This window comes from Rousettus aegyptiacus, unplaced genomic scaffold, assembly GCF_014176215.1.
Source record: "Rousettus aegyptiacus isolate mRouAeg1 unplaced genomic scaffold, mRouAeg1.p scaffold_m13_p_17, whole genome shotgun sequence".
Classification (NCBI taxonomy): domain Eukaryota; kingdom Metazoa; phylum Chordata; class Mammalia; order Chiroptera; family Pteropodidae; genus Rousettus; species Rousettus aegyptiacus.
The window spans coordinates 13599723-13619415 of NW_023416292.1; the positions used below are offsets into that span (position 1 = coordinate 13599723).

The window sequence follows — 19693 nt, forward strand, 5'->3', positions numbered from 1 at the left end:
CTAAGCCTCGACCCATGCACTTCTATCCGTCCCCAACACCTGGACCCACCCCAACACCCCATCCCCAGCTCACCCCCAGCGGGACCCCTCGAGCCACCTCGCTCGTTGCCCGCTCCGAGGGCGCGGCTCGCCCATTGGCCAGCGCGGCGCAGGGCGGGAAAGGTGGCTAACGGCCACGGCTGGCCCTCGGGGTGCTGGGGGTGCGGGGGCCATGGCGTCGGAGTACAGAGTCACGGTGCCCGAGGACTCAGTCCGAACCCTCAGCCCGGGCAGGTCGGGCGAGAAGGTAGTTTCGGCCCCCGCCGGGGAACTGGCGGCGTCGGGGACCCTGAAGAGCGGCATGTCCCCAGTGCGGTCGGTGGTGGCCTCCCCTCGGCCCGTGAAGGGCAAGGCGGGCCGGGAGGCGGCCCGGCGGCGGCTCCAGCTCCAGCCCGTCCCTCAGGCCGAGGGCCAGGGCGAGGGGGCCGCGGAGGAGGAGGACGAGCCCCTTCTGTCCGTGCCGGAGGAGGAGGAAGAGGAGGAGGAGGAGGAGGAGGAGGAGGAGGCGCAGCCACTGCCCCCCGTCTGCGTGTCCCCCATGAGGGGCATGTGGCGGGACGAGAAGGTGGCGTTGTATTGCGACGAGGTGCTGCAGAGCTGTAAGGTGAGAAAACCGGCCGCGATCCAGGGCAGGACCCGTGTAACGGGGTCGGGGGGGGGGGGGAGTTCGGGCGCGCCGGTGGTACAGGGGGCACGGAGAACCCTGCGTTTCCAAAACTCAGCCGTACTCAACATACGAAGGGCTTCCGCCTTACCAGGGGTGCTCGGGCCCCGTCCTAAAGGAGTCACAATTCGATTTCCCTGGAACAGAAAATCTGTCAGTTAATGGGGCAACTCTGATAGTATTTTTTTCTGGTTTTCCAAGAACTCCTAAAAAATGCAGACAGGCAGGCCTCATCAAGGCCTAGGGACACATCTTAGTTTTTTCATTTAATAATCCTTGCCCGAACGTAAGGATAAGATTTCTTAGCCTTGCAAGATTTCTTTGACTGCAACACTAAAAATGTTTACACTCTAAGAATGGGCCCCAGACATCAGGCGAGGATGTGGAATGATGTTTTGTATATAAGTACATACTGTACCTGGTAACACTGAATAGAGCTTATATTGTATGTTTCTAGCCTATTTTTTTTAAGTTATGGAATATGTACGTACTAGGATAGTCAGGCAGTGAGATTTATAAAAGTTAAAAATTAGAAACTAAAAATCCAACCACAGGGGCAGTAAAGAATTTGGGGTGAATTAATATAATGGAAAACCATGCATGCAGCTGAAAAATTATGTTTTCAAGAACTGTAGATATAATATTAAGTAAAAAAAAAAAATCAAGAGACAAAACATAATTCACATGGAGAAAAAACACTGGAAGGAAATCCACCGAAACATCAACAATGTTATATTCTGGCTGCCAGGATTAGGGGTGATTTTGTTTTCCTTATATTTTCTGTATTTGTCAGATTTTTCTGTAGCTTAACCATATTTCCTAATCAAAAAAAAATTTTTTTTTTTAAACAGTTACCATAAAATTAGGACTAATGGCCAACTTATCTGATATCAAGGGTTGGAGAAAGCTAGGTCTCTTAAAGCCATTGAAAAATGCTTATATAAATTATGTCATTAATCAAGGGTTCTAATGACTGAGTTTCATAAGAGCTTAGATTATTTATCATCCTTGAGGTCACTGAATTTAAATTTGAAAAGTCAAATGGGCAAATATTTATTGAATGTTTAATATGCTCATTTGTTTTACAGAATGGGATGTTATTTTAATTTTTTATGTACTGAATACATTTTAAATAGGTCATTATATCTTTAAAGTTCAGGAAAACAATTACTATGCTTTTAAATATGATAATTACTTTGTCTATATAATTACAGTTCTTTCTGCTCAGTGGATTAATAAAACAAATTACTTAAAATATAAATAAGTAGATGTCTTACCTCTGAATTATTGAACTATTGACTGAATAGATCTCTTTTAAGTTTAATTTTTTAATGTTTATGATATTTTACATTAAATACAGATTCAGTTAAAATCTATTATTTTCCAGGTTTTTCATTATTTAGGGTATATCGGTTCCATATTTAAACAGAAATCTGTAAAAATATATATAAATTAGAAGTTCATATATTTTATATATGTATTTTTTTTTTCCTTTGCTAGGCAGAAGATGCTGATGAGGCTATGAGTAAATACCTATCAGAAAAATTAAAGTTAAAAGACAAATGGCTTGGAGTCTGGAAAACGAATCCTGAGTTATTCTTTGTGAAATATGAAGAAGCTTCCATCCCTTTTGTCGGTATACTGGTTGAGGTGAATAATTTTTACCTTATCTTTTGAGTGAAACTGTTAGTTCTTTTTAAGACCAAATTATAACCTTATTAATTTGGGGCTTTGATACTTAAACAGAGGTTGATAAAAGTTTACTTCTACTTTAAGTTTCTAAGCAAATTAGTGTAAAAAGAAGGCAAAGGACGGATATTAACACCCATTTACCTGGAAAGAGTTATCGGCAAATGGAATCTAGTATCAGATAGTATTTATTAGCCTACTTTCAAGTGTTCAAATAACATAATAACAAACGTACATTTCTGAAAAATTAGTAATTTTGGCTTTAACAAATTTGGGCCTTCCTTTTCTGTCATTTTCCTTTAATCGTCACTTATCTGAATTATGAGACTAAATCAGATTAAGAAAGAAAAAAATAGATCAGAAAACTCAGTAAAATTAAGATTTTTTCCTATGAAAAAATATAACATGTATTTAATACATCAACTTCCAAACCTTCATCTGATAAGATTTTGCTTTTCTATGTCCGTAGGTTTAATATTGTGGCATATTTGAAGTCATATATTTGACTCCCTTAAAAGTCAGTTATCCTTGTATAGAAATGAACATTTACAATCACGAATGGTCTCCCTGCCTCAGATAGATATTTCAAATCTGTAGTTTTGGTCACAAGAAAAACTTGTGGTAGAAACGCATTACAATGCACACTACCTGAAAACAATTCAGTTCTGTGTCGGGTAAAGAAGTAAGTTAGTGGTATTTTTACAGATAAAGGGTGGCATATTTTCAATCACAGAGCTTACCCTCGCCAAGTTGTATCAAGGCGCACGAACCCGACTTCCAGAGTGGTGTTAGGGAGACCTAGTGGGAAGGAAACGGGAACTGGATGGGAAGGAACTTCCCCTACCCCGCATTGCTGTCAATGTGGACTAAACGGGACCCTGGACCGCCACCTGCCAGTACGGAGAGATCCTTCCGCCCCCTGCAAGGGTGGCGTCTGCAAAGGTCTAGCGGAGAATGTGGGCTTCGCCCGCATCTGGCAGTGCCGAGGTGGCAACCCCCTTTCCCTGCCAGACTGAAGTCAGAAGAGGACTGACGGATTTAAATAAGATCAAAGATCTCGAACCATAATACTCAGAATGTCCAAGTTTCAATCGAAAATCACTTAACATCACTCTCAATCATGCCTAAGAGCCAGGAGGATGTTAACTAGAATGGAATAAAAGAAGAGATACCAACACTGAGATGGCACAGATGTTAGAATTATCTGGCAAGGATTTTAAAGCAGCCATCAAAAAGTATACCGATAAGCAATTATAAATGCATGTGAAACATGAATTTACAATCTCAGCAAGGAGATAGACAACGTCTGCAAATAAATGAAAACATATAAAGAGAAACCAAAGTTTTAGAACTAAAAACGTACAATAACTGAAATAAACTCAGTGGATGTACTCAACAGCAGAATGAAGTCTGAGGAGACAATCAATGAATTTGAAGATAGAAATAGAGATTACTTAATTGGACCCCAGAGAGAAAATAGACTGAAAAAGAACAGAGCCTCGGTGATGTGTTGGACTATAACAAAAACCTAACGTTCTTGTCTTCTGAGTTCCAGAATGAGAGAAGAAAAAGTGAGGCTGAAAAAACAGTCAAAGAAATAATGGCTATTTCTCAAATTTAGCAACAGACATAAACCTACAGATTTAAGAAGCTGGCTTGAGACGCATGGGTAGGAAAGGGACTATCCCATTGCTAAGGGAATAAGAAAGTTTACTGATAATGAACGTTGGAATCCTCTGCCTTCTACCTTGACTCTGCTTCTAGAACACAGGCAGCTAAGGCATATCCCTCAGGCATGAGAGTTGAAAGACTTTTCTATGATCAGCTCAAAAGAAAAGACCTAAATATTCTGATGTATGGAGCACACATGGAAAGAGCCTGGGCAGACCATAAGAGCAAAAAAAGATGCTTTCAATTATGTGAGATCTCAAAAGGTTGGCCCGGTGTACCCCTCTCAGGAAGTTAATGGACGTCATCTTCAGTCAAGGAAGTAATTAATATGAAGACATCAGATCCAAAATACAGAAAGGCCAACATAAGAGAAAAGCAAAGGCATTCCCAGTATGATGGTAAAGAGGTAACAGCTATGTGTGGCAGGTCTAGAGAGCCTGAAGATTGGAACTAGTCAGAGAATTCTGGAAAAGAGTGTGCTTCAAGAAAATGAAACTAGTATTTCATTTCCAACACAACTGACTGTATTTTGAACACACTGAAATGAGATTTACACAACTTAGAGAATTTGGAGTTAAATTCATGAAAGGCACATAGAAAACTGAGCAAATGAAAAGCAATACAATGACTCCTGAGAAAACAAGTTCATTTAGGAAAGAAAACTGATCAGCTTACATGATACAGCATTTTCAAAGATGTTAAGGCAAGTGCTGAATACTAAGATATAACTGTATTGGTGGATGAAGGACCAGGAGAGTGTAGGCAGGTGATGGGGATGGGAGGAAATGAAAGAGACAACTGAATTCTTATCTTTCAGATTAAGGAGTCAATATATAATGCCGACAACTGAAGCAAATGAAAACTATAAATGGCGACATAAGAACATTAGTTAAAAAGAAGAGATTGGCCAGAGGGGAGAAGGCTAGGAGAAAGGGGTGAAGGGTTAAAGAAGTACAAATGAGTAGTTGACAGATGGTCACGGGGACGGGGAGCACGGCAGAGGGCATGCAGTCAGCATTAATGCAGTGGCTCGGCGGAGAGCCAGAGGAGAGAAAGAGCAATTAGGGGGATCGTTTTATAAACTGTATAAATGTCTAACCAATGTACTGTATACTTGAAACTAATGATAAAATAAAATTTAAAAAACGAAGAGGTAAAGGTCAAAATAACCGGCTAAAGGAATTAAAAATGTTCGCCCCTGAAGAATTAGAGTGTGGTGGGAGATTGTCAAGGAATTCTACTTCTCAAAACAAATCCACGGTCGCCATTTGATTCTAAACTATATGCATATATAATCCTGACTTTAAACACCAAAACTAAAAATTTTAAATATAAGGCTCAAATTTTATACCTATTTTTTTGGAAATATGTTTTTGTTCTGTCACAAATGTGGGTTGAAGATCACTCACTATATTCAAACATTCAGTTTTAAACTGTTATTCTATTTTCCTACTTATTCTGTCCCATAACTTCTTTGAAAAATACAATTTATATTAAGTAGATTATAAAATTTATACTTCAAAGTTTGGTTAGTGAATTGAAGATACTTCCTATATTTAAATGATTATTCATATATGTATCTATCTATCTATAGATATAGATATATAGATGCTATAACACTTGCTCATACTTAAAATGTTTTTTTGTTTTTTTTTTTACCTAACTCTACCTAAAAATAAGGACTTTTATTAGACACGTACTTGAAATGTTTCAAAATCGATGATTGGGAGTGTTTGTGTTAATGTTTAATACAGCATACTGAAATCAGGTTCACAGCATAACTAAGAGGACGGCACGGATGTCCCAGACACCCTCAGCCCCACACGTCCACAGCCTCTCCCATTATCAGCATCCCGCCAGAGTGCTACATTTGTCACCACTGACGAGCCTTGAACATTGACACATCACCCAAAGCCTACAGTTTACATTAGGGTCCACGCTTGGTATTGTGGGTCATATGTCCATCATTATAATGTACAGAGTATTTTCACTGCCCTAACCGCCCCCTGTGCTCTGCTACCGCGAACCTCTGGCAACCACGGATTATTTTTTTTGCTGTCTCCGTAGTTTTGCCTTTTTCAGAATGTCATGTAGTTGAGATCAGAGTATGTAGCCTTTTCAGATTGACTTCTTTACTTACTAATGTGCATTTAAGGTTTCTCTATATCTTTTCATGGCTCAATGGCTCATTTCTTTTTGGCACTGAATAACATTCCATTGTCTGGATGCACCAGTTTATCTGTTTACCTACAAAGGACATCTTTGTTGCTTCCAGGTTTGGGCAGTTATGAATAAAGCTGCTATGAGTCGCTTTAGGTAAATAAACTCTACCTAAAAATAATTTTATTGGGCATGCACTTGAAAATTTTCAAAGTTGTTTTTGGAAATGTTAATTTTTTTCAGAGGTACAGTTCACAACTTGTATGATATGTAAAGTGGACAAGGTGATGATTTGATAAATGTATACACTGTGAAAGGATTCCCCATATGGAGTTAATCACTTCACATATTTACCTTTTGTTTTTTTTTCCAGTGAGAACATTTCTTTTTTAGCAAATTTCAATTATACAATACAATGTCATCAGCCACAGTCACTATGCTATAGACATTAGATCCTCAGACCTTATTTATCTTATAACTAAAAGTTGGTACCCTTTTACCAAATTGTTAATTTTTAATTTTGCGTTAATATATTTTATATAATTTATTAATTTTAAAAACAATGGTTCTCAAACACTGATTTTCAGTGAAGTGCTGGAGGTTATCACTATACTGTGGTGAAATGAGCCAAGTAAACACAACATAGTATTGTTTATAAAGCTAAATCTTTTCAACTTAAGGATTTATAGTTTGATTATGTCCTTTCATGGCAAAATTAGTCCAAAAAAGAAACATTTAAAACACTACTGTTCTATAAAATCCAAAAGTCTGGCAACTCAAACTTAGAAATAAATAATGGAGATATGCAATTCCTCTCATGAACCTTAAAAACTAATGTGTTTAACAAACAAAGTCTGAAAAATTGTGTTGGTATTTAATATTGATCTATATTCTATGTATTGGTTAGAGAAGTCATAAAAAATTTAAAAGAATTTTATAAGTAGCTCATATGTGGAAAAGATCCTTGCAGTCTATTTACTTTCATTTGCAATTATAAATTTTATATTTATTTTAGGTGACTTGTAAACCACACCAAAGCTCATCATCTTGTTTCAAAGTTTCTGTTTCTGTTGCTGAGCCTTTTTCTTCTAACATTGCAAACATCCCAAGGGGGTTGGTGGATGAGATTCTGGAAGAACTAGAGCACAGTGTGCCTCTCCTGGAGGTGTACCCTGTCGAAGGGCAAGGGTCCGACATACAGGACATTGCTTTGGCCTTGGAAGTCGTAAGGTGACAGAGCTTTTTACTTCCGAAAGTTATAATTATTATATTCAAACACTTAATATGTAAGTTTTGTTTATACAAGCATTTATGAATATTGATGTAATTTTTACTCACTGCTGAATTCAATTTGTCCATTTTTAATGAATATATTTGTAACTTCTTTAATTAAAATATTCTCTTGTGAAGAATTTATATGGGCAATGAAAAGTTTGCTATTTTTCAATCTTGCACTTTACAAAAATTGAATTAAAAAATTCTAGAGGTAAGTAATATCAAAATCTGTTCATATTTAAGCATCTGAAATATATTAGATTTCATTTTTCACATTTAAGGACATTACAAACACTAGATGTCATCAGTTACATCATGATTGCTTCTTCCAAGCTGATAACAATTTGAGAAAAGTTATCCATAAACTTAGTACAGAATATTCTGTTGCATGTTTATTTTCTAATGCTTTCCTCCCCTTGATGTACTAATTTGATTATATCTTAAGCATTATTTTTTTTGGTGAACAAAATAATCACCAAAAATCTATGAAATCTGAAACCTGAAATTTAGTTCCAATTCAAGAAACATTATCTGCACTAACCTAAAACAGAACCCAAATAATCAAATTTATAGTTTATCTTTAATATTAGTTGACTGAAAGCTCATTTAAAAATATTTTTCTTAATAATTAAGATTCATGTAAAGAATTCTGACATCAGAATGTCTTTTTAATTCTAAACATGCTACTCTCTGTTTTTGATCATGTTCATCTTAATTGGATTCATCATAGGTTTTTTTACGACTTTCTTTGGAGAGATTGGGACGACGAAGAAAGTTGTGAGAATTATACTGCTTTGATTGAAGAAAGAATTAATTTGTAAGTATAGTTAAAAACTTATTGAGCACATTGTATAAGATAAAGGTCATAACTATCCTGATACTTTTCAGGTGGTGTGATATACAGGATGGAACAATACCTGGTCCTATTGCACAACGTTTCAAAAAAACTTTGGAGAAATATAAAAACAAGCGTGTAGAGCTCATTGAGTATCAGAGCAATATTAAAGAAGATCCCTCTGCAGCAGAGGCTGTTGAATGCTGGAAAAAATACTATGAGATAGTAATGCTCTGTGGATTACTGAAAATGTGGGAAGATTTACGCCTCCGGTAATAATTTGCTCTATTTTAAATAGAAACAAAAGCATTGCATGGTCATTCTTTTATCATATTGCTTACCTTATATATGTTACCCTGATTGAAATGATTATAAAATTAGATACCCGATTTATGAGATAAGCACGAGGTGCAACTACCAATATTGGATAATTATTTTTCTATTATCTGAATTGACTAAAATTATTGTGGAGTTTTTTTTTTTTTTTTGATGAAAAAAAATCTTATACCTCTAGTCCTTATCTTTTAGCTTTACCCTTTTGATTTTGGCCGAAGCATAAGAAAGGGGATAGACGTCCTGCACATATAATATGCAACGTAACGAGAGACCTGACCAATTTGGCTGCCTCATAATTTCTGCTTTTCTAACCAACATAAGTTGATAAGTTATTTTTGATGACAAATAAAACAATATGGATTAAACCAGCATCCTTCTGCAGGATACTTCAAAACGTATTAAAATATTTTTACACTCTCTGCAGTAAAATATATTTATATTTCTGTCTTTGTTTTAAATAGAGGAAACAGGAATTCTTGTTCATGTTCCCCAAATTAATGAAAAACTTGAATGAAGTCGAAGGACTTCTCACTATTTCATACTTAATTGTTTAACCCCTTCTTTCGTGTTCTACCTTTACTCATTCTTTGCCTTAGGAAATCTGATCTGAGCCACATTTTACATGTCTAACTATTAACTGTTAGCCTAAATCTTTTCTTTCTGTATTTTCTTTCAAATTTGACCTACTTTTTTTCATCACTGAGAATCCCATTCTCGGGCTTATTTTTGATGTTTCCTTGTTATTGGGATTCCTGTGTAACAAAACCTTGGGGTTTGGGAAATCAATGTAGATAAGATTTTTGAATTACACTTATCTATAAATGCAGATTCAACAAAAGTTGAAACGTGCTTTGGAAGGACGTTGCTATTATATTCAAATTTCAATAACTTGAACAATAAATTCTTAGAACTGGTTTCCTGAAATTTTTAAGCTTCACAAAAATATTTGATAATTGAAATATTAGCTGAAAAATATTGGTACTAAAGCTACATCTCATTAGCATCAAACAATAATCAAAGTGCTACAGAGAAACCAAAAGATTACACCTAAGATGAGTGCTAAGTCTGCACTGGTGGAAAAGGAGTGTCCCTTTGGCGGACAGAGGGTCACGAGAAAAGTTATCCTCAAAATCTTCTTTCTTTTGATGACACTTAAATGATTAAGAGATAGGAAACAGGAACTGTCAAGAAAATCAGACAAAGAGAAAGAATGGAATTAATCAGAAGTGCTGAATAGCAAACAATAGAAAAATGACTAGGAGAGAAGCTAGAATTGTTCCTCCTGGGAAGCCAACAGCCAGCTAGCTCTAGGGAGACCAGAGGCGTATCTTTTGAAAGGAAACAGTCTGTTAACTGAACACAGTGTCTAAAATTAGGCATGTCACAAGACATTTTTGGGGGGCAGGGATAAGTATAGTGAACTTTATTGATGGTGCATTACAAGGTAGGGCTCTCAAAGCCCCTCCCCTTCAGCGGTTCTGGGGTGGAAACTGGAGGTCAGGCGATTCTCAGGGTGTCGGGGAATCGATTTGGGGTAAGGGCTCCCCCGTAGCTTGAGGGCCTTTCTTCCTCTGGCTGGGGCTGGTGGTCCAGGGGGCTCTTACTCCTTGGAGGGCATGTGGACCCTCGGGTCCACCACTCTGTCGCTGTAGCCAAATTCATTGTCAAACCAGGAAATGAGCTTGACGAAGTGGTCACTGAGGGCAGCGCCAGCCCCGGCGTCACACCCCGCATCACAGGCATGACCCGCCTCTGCTCTGTGGGAGTCCACAGTTCAGTGCACTGTGAAAGTCCAATCAGGAAACTTTCCACTGTACTGAAAAGTTGAGGTGATTGAGGTATTAATCGTAGTGGGTTGCATGCAGATTTCAGGTACGAACCATTAAAATGAAAAGATTTTAGAGTTCAAGGGTTTAAACACTCAGTTATCTAAAATATTTAATCGTTCATTGTTCTCATTTCTCATTGCTCTGAAGAAACTTAAAATTAGTGAAACCCTTTTCTCAAAGATGCTTAGTACCAAGTGTTTGTTTTCTAAGTAAGTATAGGTTGAATCTTTTTCATGTTAATTTAATCATGAATGTTTTTAACTCTAGAGTTCATGGACCTTTCTTTCCAAGAATTCTGAGGCGTAGGAAAGGAAAAAGAGACTTTGGAAAGACTATAACACATATTGTAGCAAAAGTGATGACTACTGACATGGTAAGAAATACGCTTTATTCTTACTCGTTCAATTAAGTCTAGCTGCCTATAATCAGAAAAGCAACTCTTTGAAGGTAGAGTTCTTGTCTGACTCATGAATGCTTTATGTTCCCCATTATATCCAGCTTAACGTTTTGGGCATATACTAGGTACTAAATAAATGTCAACGGTGATTTGCTGAGTACTAACCTCTGTTGTCAGGCACTCTGCTCATAGCTATGGAAAGGATGGGAGACAAATATGAGAAAGACTGTATTTGAGAGAGAGAGTGTTGAACCAGACCCACAGTCTTGCTTCTTCACATACTCGACAAGTTTGAATTATGGTGGAGATATGGACAAGTAAATAGGATAACAAAGAATGATGAATGCTACGATGGGAATAGGTACAGGATGCACATAGGATGGGCACGTGTGTCAGAACCAGGAATTCTGGCAGTGCTGGCTGGAATAACCCGGATGAACCCCGAAGGAAGACTATAAATTTAACCAGCCCCAAAGGAAAAATGTTTCAAGTCAAAGAGTAATATTTCCATCTCACTTGATCTCAGCATTTCACAGCTCTCCCCTTGGAATGTTCTTTTGCTGCCTTCTGTTACTGTACTTGCCTCGTTTTCATTCTTTGTGGTTGCTTTTTTTTCCCCTCCTTCTGTCCGCTAAGTGCTTGGCACTGACATCGTTTCTGCACTGTATTACCCCTAAGTGATTCATCTGATCTCCACACAGGACCGATTGTATATACTGATAATCTAAAATGTTTACCCACAGCCCAGCTTTCGTTCTGAGCTTCAAACCTATTTGTCCGACTGCCTATTGCTCATCACCGCTCTACCATCTGTCTCACAAGTACTTCAACTCAAACGTCCATTCTCTTACTCATTGACCTCTTTATAGTCTAGAGTTCTCTGTTCCAACAAATGGTACCACCACCTACCCAGCTGCTAATTACATTTTCTGAGAGTTACCCTAATTATACCCCTCATCGCCTTCATATGCCAATTTCTCCCTCCCTAACATCACTTCCTGGTGTATACAATATTGCTTCACAGAGCTGCTGCACATGCTTCAGGCCTCAATTTAAACATTTCCAACCTTTCTCAACCTCCCAGAATGCCTTAGACTGCTAGATACTGGCACAGCACCCCGCACTTTCCCTTACCATGACTGTATCTAATACTTTTTGTGGCTATCTGTTGAACGTCTGCCTCTTTTACAAGGATATGAGCTTCTGGAGAGCAAAGGGTATATGTTTAAGACACATCCCGTCACCTAGCATGATGCTTGGCACGTGGTAAGTGCCCAGCGGTTTTGGTGAGTTAGTAAATGAATGCATGGTTGAGAGAGTATGGTGTAGATGAGAAACTGAAAGAAAGCCAGCAAGGAGAGTCGAGAGGGATGAAGCTGCCTTATGAGACTCGTCATTTGCTCTCCTACCACTTTTATTATTTTCAACAAAATTTAATTTTCCTTTTAATTGCTTATTGGATCAGATCACTAATCATTCTACCGATTATTATCTTTGTAAACATCTTTTAAAACATCTTTATAAAAAGTAAGGTATAGATTTTGCTTTTATCTCTAGCCTTGTTTTATCATTTTTATTAATCTTTTTGAAGTCCGGTTCTGGCTTTATTTTCCTATGTGATGAGAAACGTCTTTGATTTTTACCCAGTGCTTTGAAACCCTGTCTTCATTTGTGTAAGTAAATACCCGTGAACTTGGGCGGCCAGAGTAAGGAGAGGAAGTCTGCTCTAAGAAGGCAGCGTCTTCACCTTCCACTTCCCTTAGATCTTTGCTTTCTGATTTACCTTTAAGTTTGACAAAATATTTTAATTTGATATCAAGAGTTGTTAAGCTTAAGTGACTTATTTTATATAAATCTTTTAGCAAGGTGCCTACCACAAAATGTCAACTGCTATAATTATTTGTTTTGCCATTCATGTTGCAATAATGTATCATCAGTACTCTCAGATTTTAACTGTAATGCTGCAAGAGCTGATAACTGTGTTTAAGAATATATCAGACACAAAATGAATTAAATTCCCTTCCCTCTGTACTACTGATTTCGTTGACACCTGACTCCTCAAAGACAATATTGGTTATTCCTTCTCTTGTAACTTTTTTCTTTTCCTTTTATTTTTATTTTTTTGAGGTAAAATCCACATAAGAAAATTAACCATTTTAAAGTGAACAGTTCAGTGACATTTAATGCATTCACAGTGTTGTGCGGCCGCCACCTCTAGTCCCCAAACATTTTCATCACCTCAACATAAAAGTCCATATCCATTAAGCTGTTAATCTTATTCCACCTTCCCTCTAGCCCTGGACAATTACCAATTTTCTTTGTTTCTCTAAATTCACCTATTCTAGGTATTTCACATAAATGAAATTATATAATATGGGACCTTTTGTGTCTGGCTTCTTTTACTTGGCCTAACATTTTCAAGGTTCATCCATATTGGAGCATATATCATTTCTTTTGATGGCTGAATAATAGTCCTTTGTATATATATACACCATAATTCTTTATCCATTCATCAGTTGATAGACATCTGAATCGTTTCCATTTTTTGGCTATTGTGGATAGTGCTGCTATGAACATTCATTACAAATGTCCATTTGACTACTTGTTTTCAGTTATTTTGGGTATTGACTTAGTAGTAGAATTACTGGTGAATATAGTAATCCTGTGTTTAACTTTTTAAGGTACTAAACTGTTTTTCACAGCTGCTGAACCACTTTACATTCTGACCAGCCATGTATGAGGGTTCTGATTTCTCCAACACTCATCTTTTTTATCACAGGCATCTTAGTGGATATGAAGTTGTACTGCCTGGTGGTTTTGACTTTCATTTCCTTAATGACTAATGATGTTGAGTATCTTTTCATATGCTTGTTGGTTACTTGTATATCTTCTTTGGAGAAATGTCTATTCAAGTCCTATGCCCATTTTTAAACTGGGTTGTCTTTCTGCTATTGATGATTATGAGTTTTTAAAATATTCTAGATACCAGACCTAGTTTTAGATGTATGCTTTGCAAATATTTTCTCCCATTCCATAGTTGTCTTTTCACTTTCTTGATAATAACCTTTGATGCACAAAAGTTTTAAAGTTTGATGCTTTCAGTGTCATACCTGAGAAACATCTTCAAATCCAAGGTCATAAAAATTTACTCTCATGTTTTCTTTTAAGAGTTTTATGGTTTTAGCTCTTACATTTAGGTAACTGATCCATTTTGAGTTAATTTTTTTTTTTTTTTATATCGTGTAAGGTAGAGGTCCAATTTCATTCTGCATATATTTGGAAATATCCCAACAGTATTGTAGAGAGAGATTGAATGGTCTTGGCACTCTTGTTGAAAATCAGTTGGCCATGGTGGTATGGGTTTATTTCTGGCCTTTCAGTTCTGTTCCATTGGTCAATATGTTTATTCTTATGGCGGTAACACACAGTTTTATTCCTGTAGCTTTGTAGAAAGTTTTGATATCAGAAATGTGAGTCCTCCAACTTTTTTTTTTCCAATACTGTTTTGGATATTCAGGGTCTCTTGAAAATTCCGTATGAATTAAATAATGAGCTCTTCCATTTCTGCAAAAAAAAAAGCTGTTGGAATTTTGATATGGATTACATTGAATCTATAGATCAATTTGGGTAGTATCATCATCTTAATAATAATAAATCGTCCAATCCATGAACATGGGATTTTCCCCATATATTTAGGTATTCTTTAATTTCTTTCAGCAATGTTTTACAGTTTTTGACATACAAGGCTTTCATCTTTTATGCAGGTTAAATTTATTTCTAGACATTCTATTATTTTGGATGCTATTATAAATGGAATTTGGTTATTCCTTCTCTTTATAGTTTTCTTAATTTCCTTGTCAGATTGTTCATTGCTGGTATGTAGAAGCAAAACTCATTGTTATGTGTTGATCTTGTACCCTGCAACTTTGCTGAATTTATTACTTATTAAATATTTGATGAATTCTTTGTACAGAATATATAGGATCATGTTGTCTGCAAATAGAGATAGTTTTATTTCTTCCTTTCCAGTTTAGGTAACTTTTATTTTTTTACCGAGTTGTTTTGGCTAGAACTTTTGGCTATTATAATGTTGAACAGCAACATGGTAAATGTGGGCATCTCTGTCTTATTCCTGATCTTAGGGGATGTTATAGGCTGAACTGTGTCTCCCTAAAATTCGTATGTTGAAATTTTAAGACCCAGCACCTCAGAACGTGACCATATCTATTTGGAGATAAAGTCTGTAAGAAGTGATTAAGTTAAAATGAAGCCATTGTGAAAGGTCCTAACCCACTTTTGTAATAAGAAAAATCATATATTAATGATGCCATTTCTATTGGGATAAAATAGGTATTTTCTCACAATATATTTTTAGTTTCCAAATTTCATTTTTAAAGTTTCTCACTCTTCATGGCACTAATAATGAAGTTCTCTACCCTTTGCTACCTCACTGTAAATTCCTAGTATATTTTGTTTTTAGTTCTACAATCTTTAATATATAAAATTTTGTTGATTTATCAAAATTGTAGCGTCAGCTGAGTTAAAGAAAATAAAGTAGTATATTGGGAAAAGATCTGGTATCATAAAGACCTGGATCTAAAGCTTAGCTTCACCACTCACTAGCTCTGTGTCCTTGGGCAAATCAGTCTCACTGAGTTTCAATATCCTTACATTTTTAAGGGGATAACAATACTTTACCTCAAAGAACTGTTGTGAAGCTGAGGAGGTAAAACGTAAAGTTCAAAATATGACTTCTGGCACATAGTATTTAATAGCTGTAAAATTGTTAGTGATCATAAAATCTCATTTCTCCATCCCTTTAAATGATGGACTGATACTCAGAGCATTTAACAAACATAAATACATACAGTAATTACAATATATTACCTATACAAGGTAAGTCTTGGGAAAAGCACATTACCAGTAAGTTAACTGATTAAAATGACCTCTTTCAAAAGTTTAGCTTATTGTTGAAGGTGTGCTGTCTTTTCTCCTCTTTTCAGGTAAAGGACTTACCTTCAGACACACTTCTCCAACAGCACGATGATTTGGATTTGGCTGTAGATAGTTGTTATAGTGGAGATACGGTAGTTATTTTTCCAGGAGAATATCAAGCTGTAAATCTTGCTTTATTGACTGATGACATCATTATAAAGGGTTAGCCGGGCATCATTTGCAATCTTTTTATAGCAATGTGTACTGGACAAAATGTATGTTATAAACATGGTTAATCAAAGTATTAGAAATTAGAACAGGGTTTGTTTCACAAAAATCTTTTATGTGCCTTTTAAAATTAAGATTTTCTCACCTTAAAAAGAAAATATATTTTCTCACTCGTTTATGAATATATTATCTGTACAAGTGACCTCATTTAGACATACTGTACCAGAGCAAATCAATGAGACTACTTCCCCTTAATAATATAGATATTAAATAATCAAAACCAGAAAGGAAAACAAAATGTTTATAATATTTTCTATGAGTGCCAACTATGTTTTTACCCAAACAACTTTGTTTTCATCTATCTCCACTGTACTCATATCATTTTAGTGTGAAAATCCAAATATAAGGCGATATATTAAACTATATCCAGCATCTTCTCAAAAAGGTTGCACACTTACTAAAATAGTAAAAAAGCAGAGTTTACTTTTATTTAGGTTTAGGTTATGAACATATTTAGTATCTTTAATTCTGCCCTTTTACATTAAAGTATGGGTATTCCCACTGTCTAGCCCCAAAAAAGAAGAGGTGACTTAAATTTCGCCTGTCAATGCAAAAACTGAACAAAATTTTCACTAGATTTTGATGATTGTAATTAGTAACATTTTGCTGAACTACATAGATAAGGGTCATATTTGTAATTTTAAAAATCTGTAGCTTTCTTGAAAATCCGGCCCCTTATTTTTAGATTTATGTTAAATTTAGATGATTGCTTTGAGCAAAGCATGATATGATTACATTAATCTTGTAACTTAATTCAAGAGTCTCTGCTAGTCTTTTTTTCAGTATGGTAATTTATGGTTTTGAAACTAGGATATGGTAAAATACTTTTTGTATCCTAGACATTATGTAGATAACTGCTGATTGTATAATTTAGGGAAATATGCAGTGGAATGAGTATGTTGAATAAATGCCATAAGTGTATTTAGATTGATTATAAATCCAGCATTCCATCATGGCATCAAATAAGGACACAAGATTACATTATAGTATCCAATTAGTTTACAACTGAGTATTTATATATATTACTTATTAAACATTTGTGAAAAGAAAAACTTAGTAAGTATTATTGAATGACTAAAAGGCTTTCAAGTTTGAGATTACTGATTTAATTATGTATCTTTGTCCCTATGAATCAGGAGTTGGAAAGAGAGAGGAAATCATAATTACTTCTGAACCTTCTCATGACAGTTTTGTGGTGTCCAAAGCCGATAATGTGAAACTAATGAATCTGTCTTTGATACAACAAGGGACCGTCGATGGTATTGTGGTGGTGGAGTCTGGTCACATGACTCTAGAAAACTGTATATTAAAATGTGAAGGAACAGGAGTGTGTGTGCTTACAGGGGCTGCTTTGACAGTCACAGACAGTGAAATAACTGGTGCCCAGGTATCTCATTTTAAAAATTACAGCTTTATATGACTGTAGATAACGCTGGGTGATCTTAATATGAAAACAAAGGGTAATAATTACTTCGTCTTTGAATTATAAGCTTAGAAACTAATAAAAATAAACCAAACGAAGACAGATAGAAGAGTGTCATAGCACACTTAGGAAAAGTGAACTGCCTAAGTCCAAAGTAAGAAATTATTAGCTTCAAGTGTGATTTAAAAAAAAAAAAAATCTAGGAATTGGTAGCTATAAAATAGATTGAGTCGGTTACTTGACGATTTATTTAAAAAGAAATTGTACTTCTAAGTTATCAGACATTGCTGTAACATATTGTGATTAGTTCTGAAAAGAGCTTGTGTCTTCACATACAATCACAAAAACCATTAAAGGATTGGAAAATTAAATGAGAATAAAGATTAAAGGAAGCAGAAAAAATAAAACCTTTTATTGAATGATTTTTTTCTTCTTTTTCACTAAAGTGAGTAAATAGACTTTAAAACATTAAGAGGGATTAAGAATAATTACAAAATAAAGTTTTACAACTGAAAAGAATTGCTTAAAGAAATTTTTGACTTTCTTCTAGAGACTTCGTTTGGGTGAGAGAGAGCAATGTAATGGACTATATAAATGACTTCAACCTCCTGAGGCCTAAGATTCTCTTAGTTTTCGGCATTTTTAAAGCATCTCTAAAATAAATAGTTGCTTACATTATAATGTATTTTCACATAACTTAGAGTCTTTAGATTGATGATAATTATAATTTTCAAATTTAAAGATAATTCCGGAGAGGTTATGTTTGTGTTTTATAGATTGTTTATTTGCTTTTAATTCACAGGGTGCTGGTGTTGAACTCTATCCTGGAAGCATAGCCATTTTAGAAAGGAATGAAATTCATCACTGTAATAACCTCAGAACGAGTGACAGTTCAAAAAGTACTTTAGGTGGAGTCAATATGAAGGTATTCTTAAATTTCTTAATATAGAAATAAGAATTATAAATAGATACTAAAATATTATAGTCTTAAAATTTAGTCTAAATATCATTTAGGAAAGAATAGTGCAAATAATTAAAATATGGTTTATAGATAGGTGATAGGAAAAAAGTTTAGTCTTGTGATTTCAACGTGATTTCTTAGCAGATAATTCTGAATATAAGAAAGTAAGTTTGCTCTTATAAAAATGTTTTATTTTTCACTGAGCAGATGTATAATACATTTTAGAAAGTAAATAAAATTAAAATAATAAATATATTTAGAAATAGTCTTACTTTCAAACTGTAAAATAATTTAAACCAATTAAAACATTACTAACAATAATTTATAAATGAAATGCCTTCCTATTCTTTTCTACTCCTATAAATTCTGCCTTTCCAGGTCCCTCTCTAGACTTGTGTAATTTCAAAAAGTAATTGAAATTATTTTTGTGTTTATCATCATCATTATCTGAGATTATCTATTTTCATATTTATCTTGTTTATTAAAATTCAGCTTCATGGGATATTGCTGTAACCTCATCAAGAATTGGTTATCCTTATCAATAACTGAGAAAAATAAGTTGAAAGCTTCATTTAATGTTTCCTCATTAAACATTTTTGTAGTTAATATTATATTAATCTAGGGTGAGGAAAATAACATTTGTCCAAAACTGATTCACTTATTTTAAAGAAATGTTTTAACCCAAGAATAAATGTTAGAGTTTATATGTTCATTAGTTCATACTGTATTTTTATAGAAGTTACTGAAAAACTAACTTATTTGAATAATTTAACAGGTTCTTCCGGCACCCAAATTGAAAATGACTAATAATCATATTTACAACAACAATGGCTATGGAGTAAGCATTCTTCAACCAACAGAACAGTTTTTTATTGTAGCAGAAGCCCTCAACAAAGGGGCTGCTTCAGGAGATAAAAAAGATGAAAATATGCTCTCCAAAGTAATGCAAAATCTGAATCTGGAAATGAATAATAATAAAATAGAAGCAAACTTAAAGGGGGATATCAGAATAGTCACAAGTTAAAGCATCTGGATTTGTGTTATTAAAGTTTTATATTTCATGTATTTAATAAATATCATCTCCCACAGAAATGGTAGTTTCAATTAAGTATATTTCAGATAGATGTTTAATAAATGTCATCTCACACAGGAATGGTAGTTTTAATGGTAGTTTAAAAATATTTAAACATT

At 35.2% G+C, this 19693-nt stretch overlaps 2 protein-coding genes across 4 annotated transcripts in view; one reads left to right on the forward strand and one right to left on the reverse strand.

The window, feature by feature from the left end:
- Positions 1-211: 211 nt before the first annotated feature.
- On the forward strand, positions 212-19608 carry SHCBP1L (SHC binding and spindle associated 1 like). The gene is made up of 10 exons (XM_016145568.2): positions 212-643; positions 2204-2353; positions 7239-7453; positions 8229-8315; positions 8387-8605; positions 10766-10871; positions 15899-16052; positions 17255-17505; positions 18344-18466; positions 19278-19608. The coding sequence occupies exons 1-10, from the start codon at positions 212-214 to the stop codon at positions 19524-19526; spliced, it is 1986 nt and encodes a 661-aa protein (XP_016001054.1). The 3' UTR covers positions 19527-19608.
- The window catches only part of DHX9 (DExH-box helicase 9), a 50745-nt gene continuing 45167 nt past the window's right edge, over positions 14116-19693 (reverse strand). The window contains exons 28-29 of one of the 3 annotated variants that reach the window (XR_004955137.1): positions 15912-16094; positions 14116-14474 (exon numbers count right to left, since the gene is read on the reverse strand). Coding sequence is in view for 1 of the 3 variants with exons in the window: in XM_016145564.2 (XP_016001050.1) it covers positions 16025-16094 (70 nt within the window). In the remaining 2 variants the exon portion in view is untranslated. Of the gene's footprint in view, positions 16095-19693 lie in introns of all 3 variants that reach the window. The other 2 variants (XR_001597040.2, XM_016145564.2) reach the window with 2 other exon arrangements.

Coding starts and splice junctions, on each gene's coding strand:
- SHCBP1L (XM_016145568.2), top strand. CDS start 212: ATGGCGTCGGAGTACAGAGTCACGGTGCCCGAGGACTCAGTCCGAACC. Junction 2,354..7,238: donor TTGTCGGTATACTGGTTGAG/GTGAATAATTTT, acceptor TATTTATTTTAG/GTGACTTGTAAACCACACCA. Junction 17,506..18,343: donor GTGAAATAACTGGTGCCCAG/GTATCTCATTTT, acceptor TTTAATTCACAG/GGTGCTGGTGTTGAACTCTA.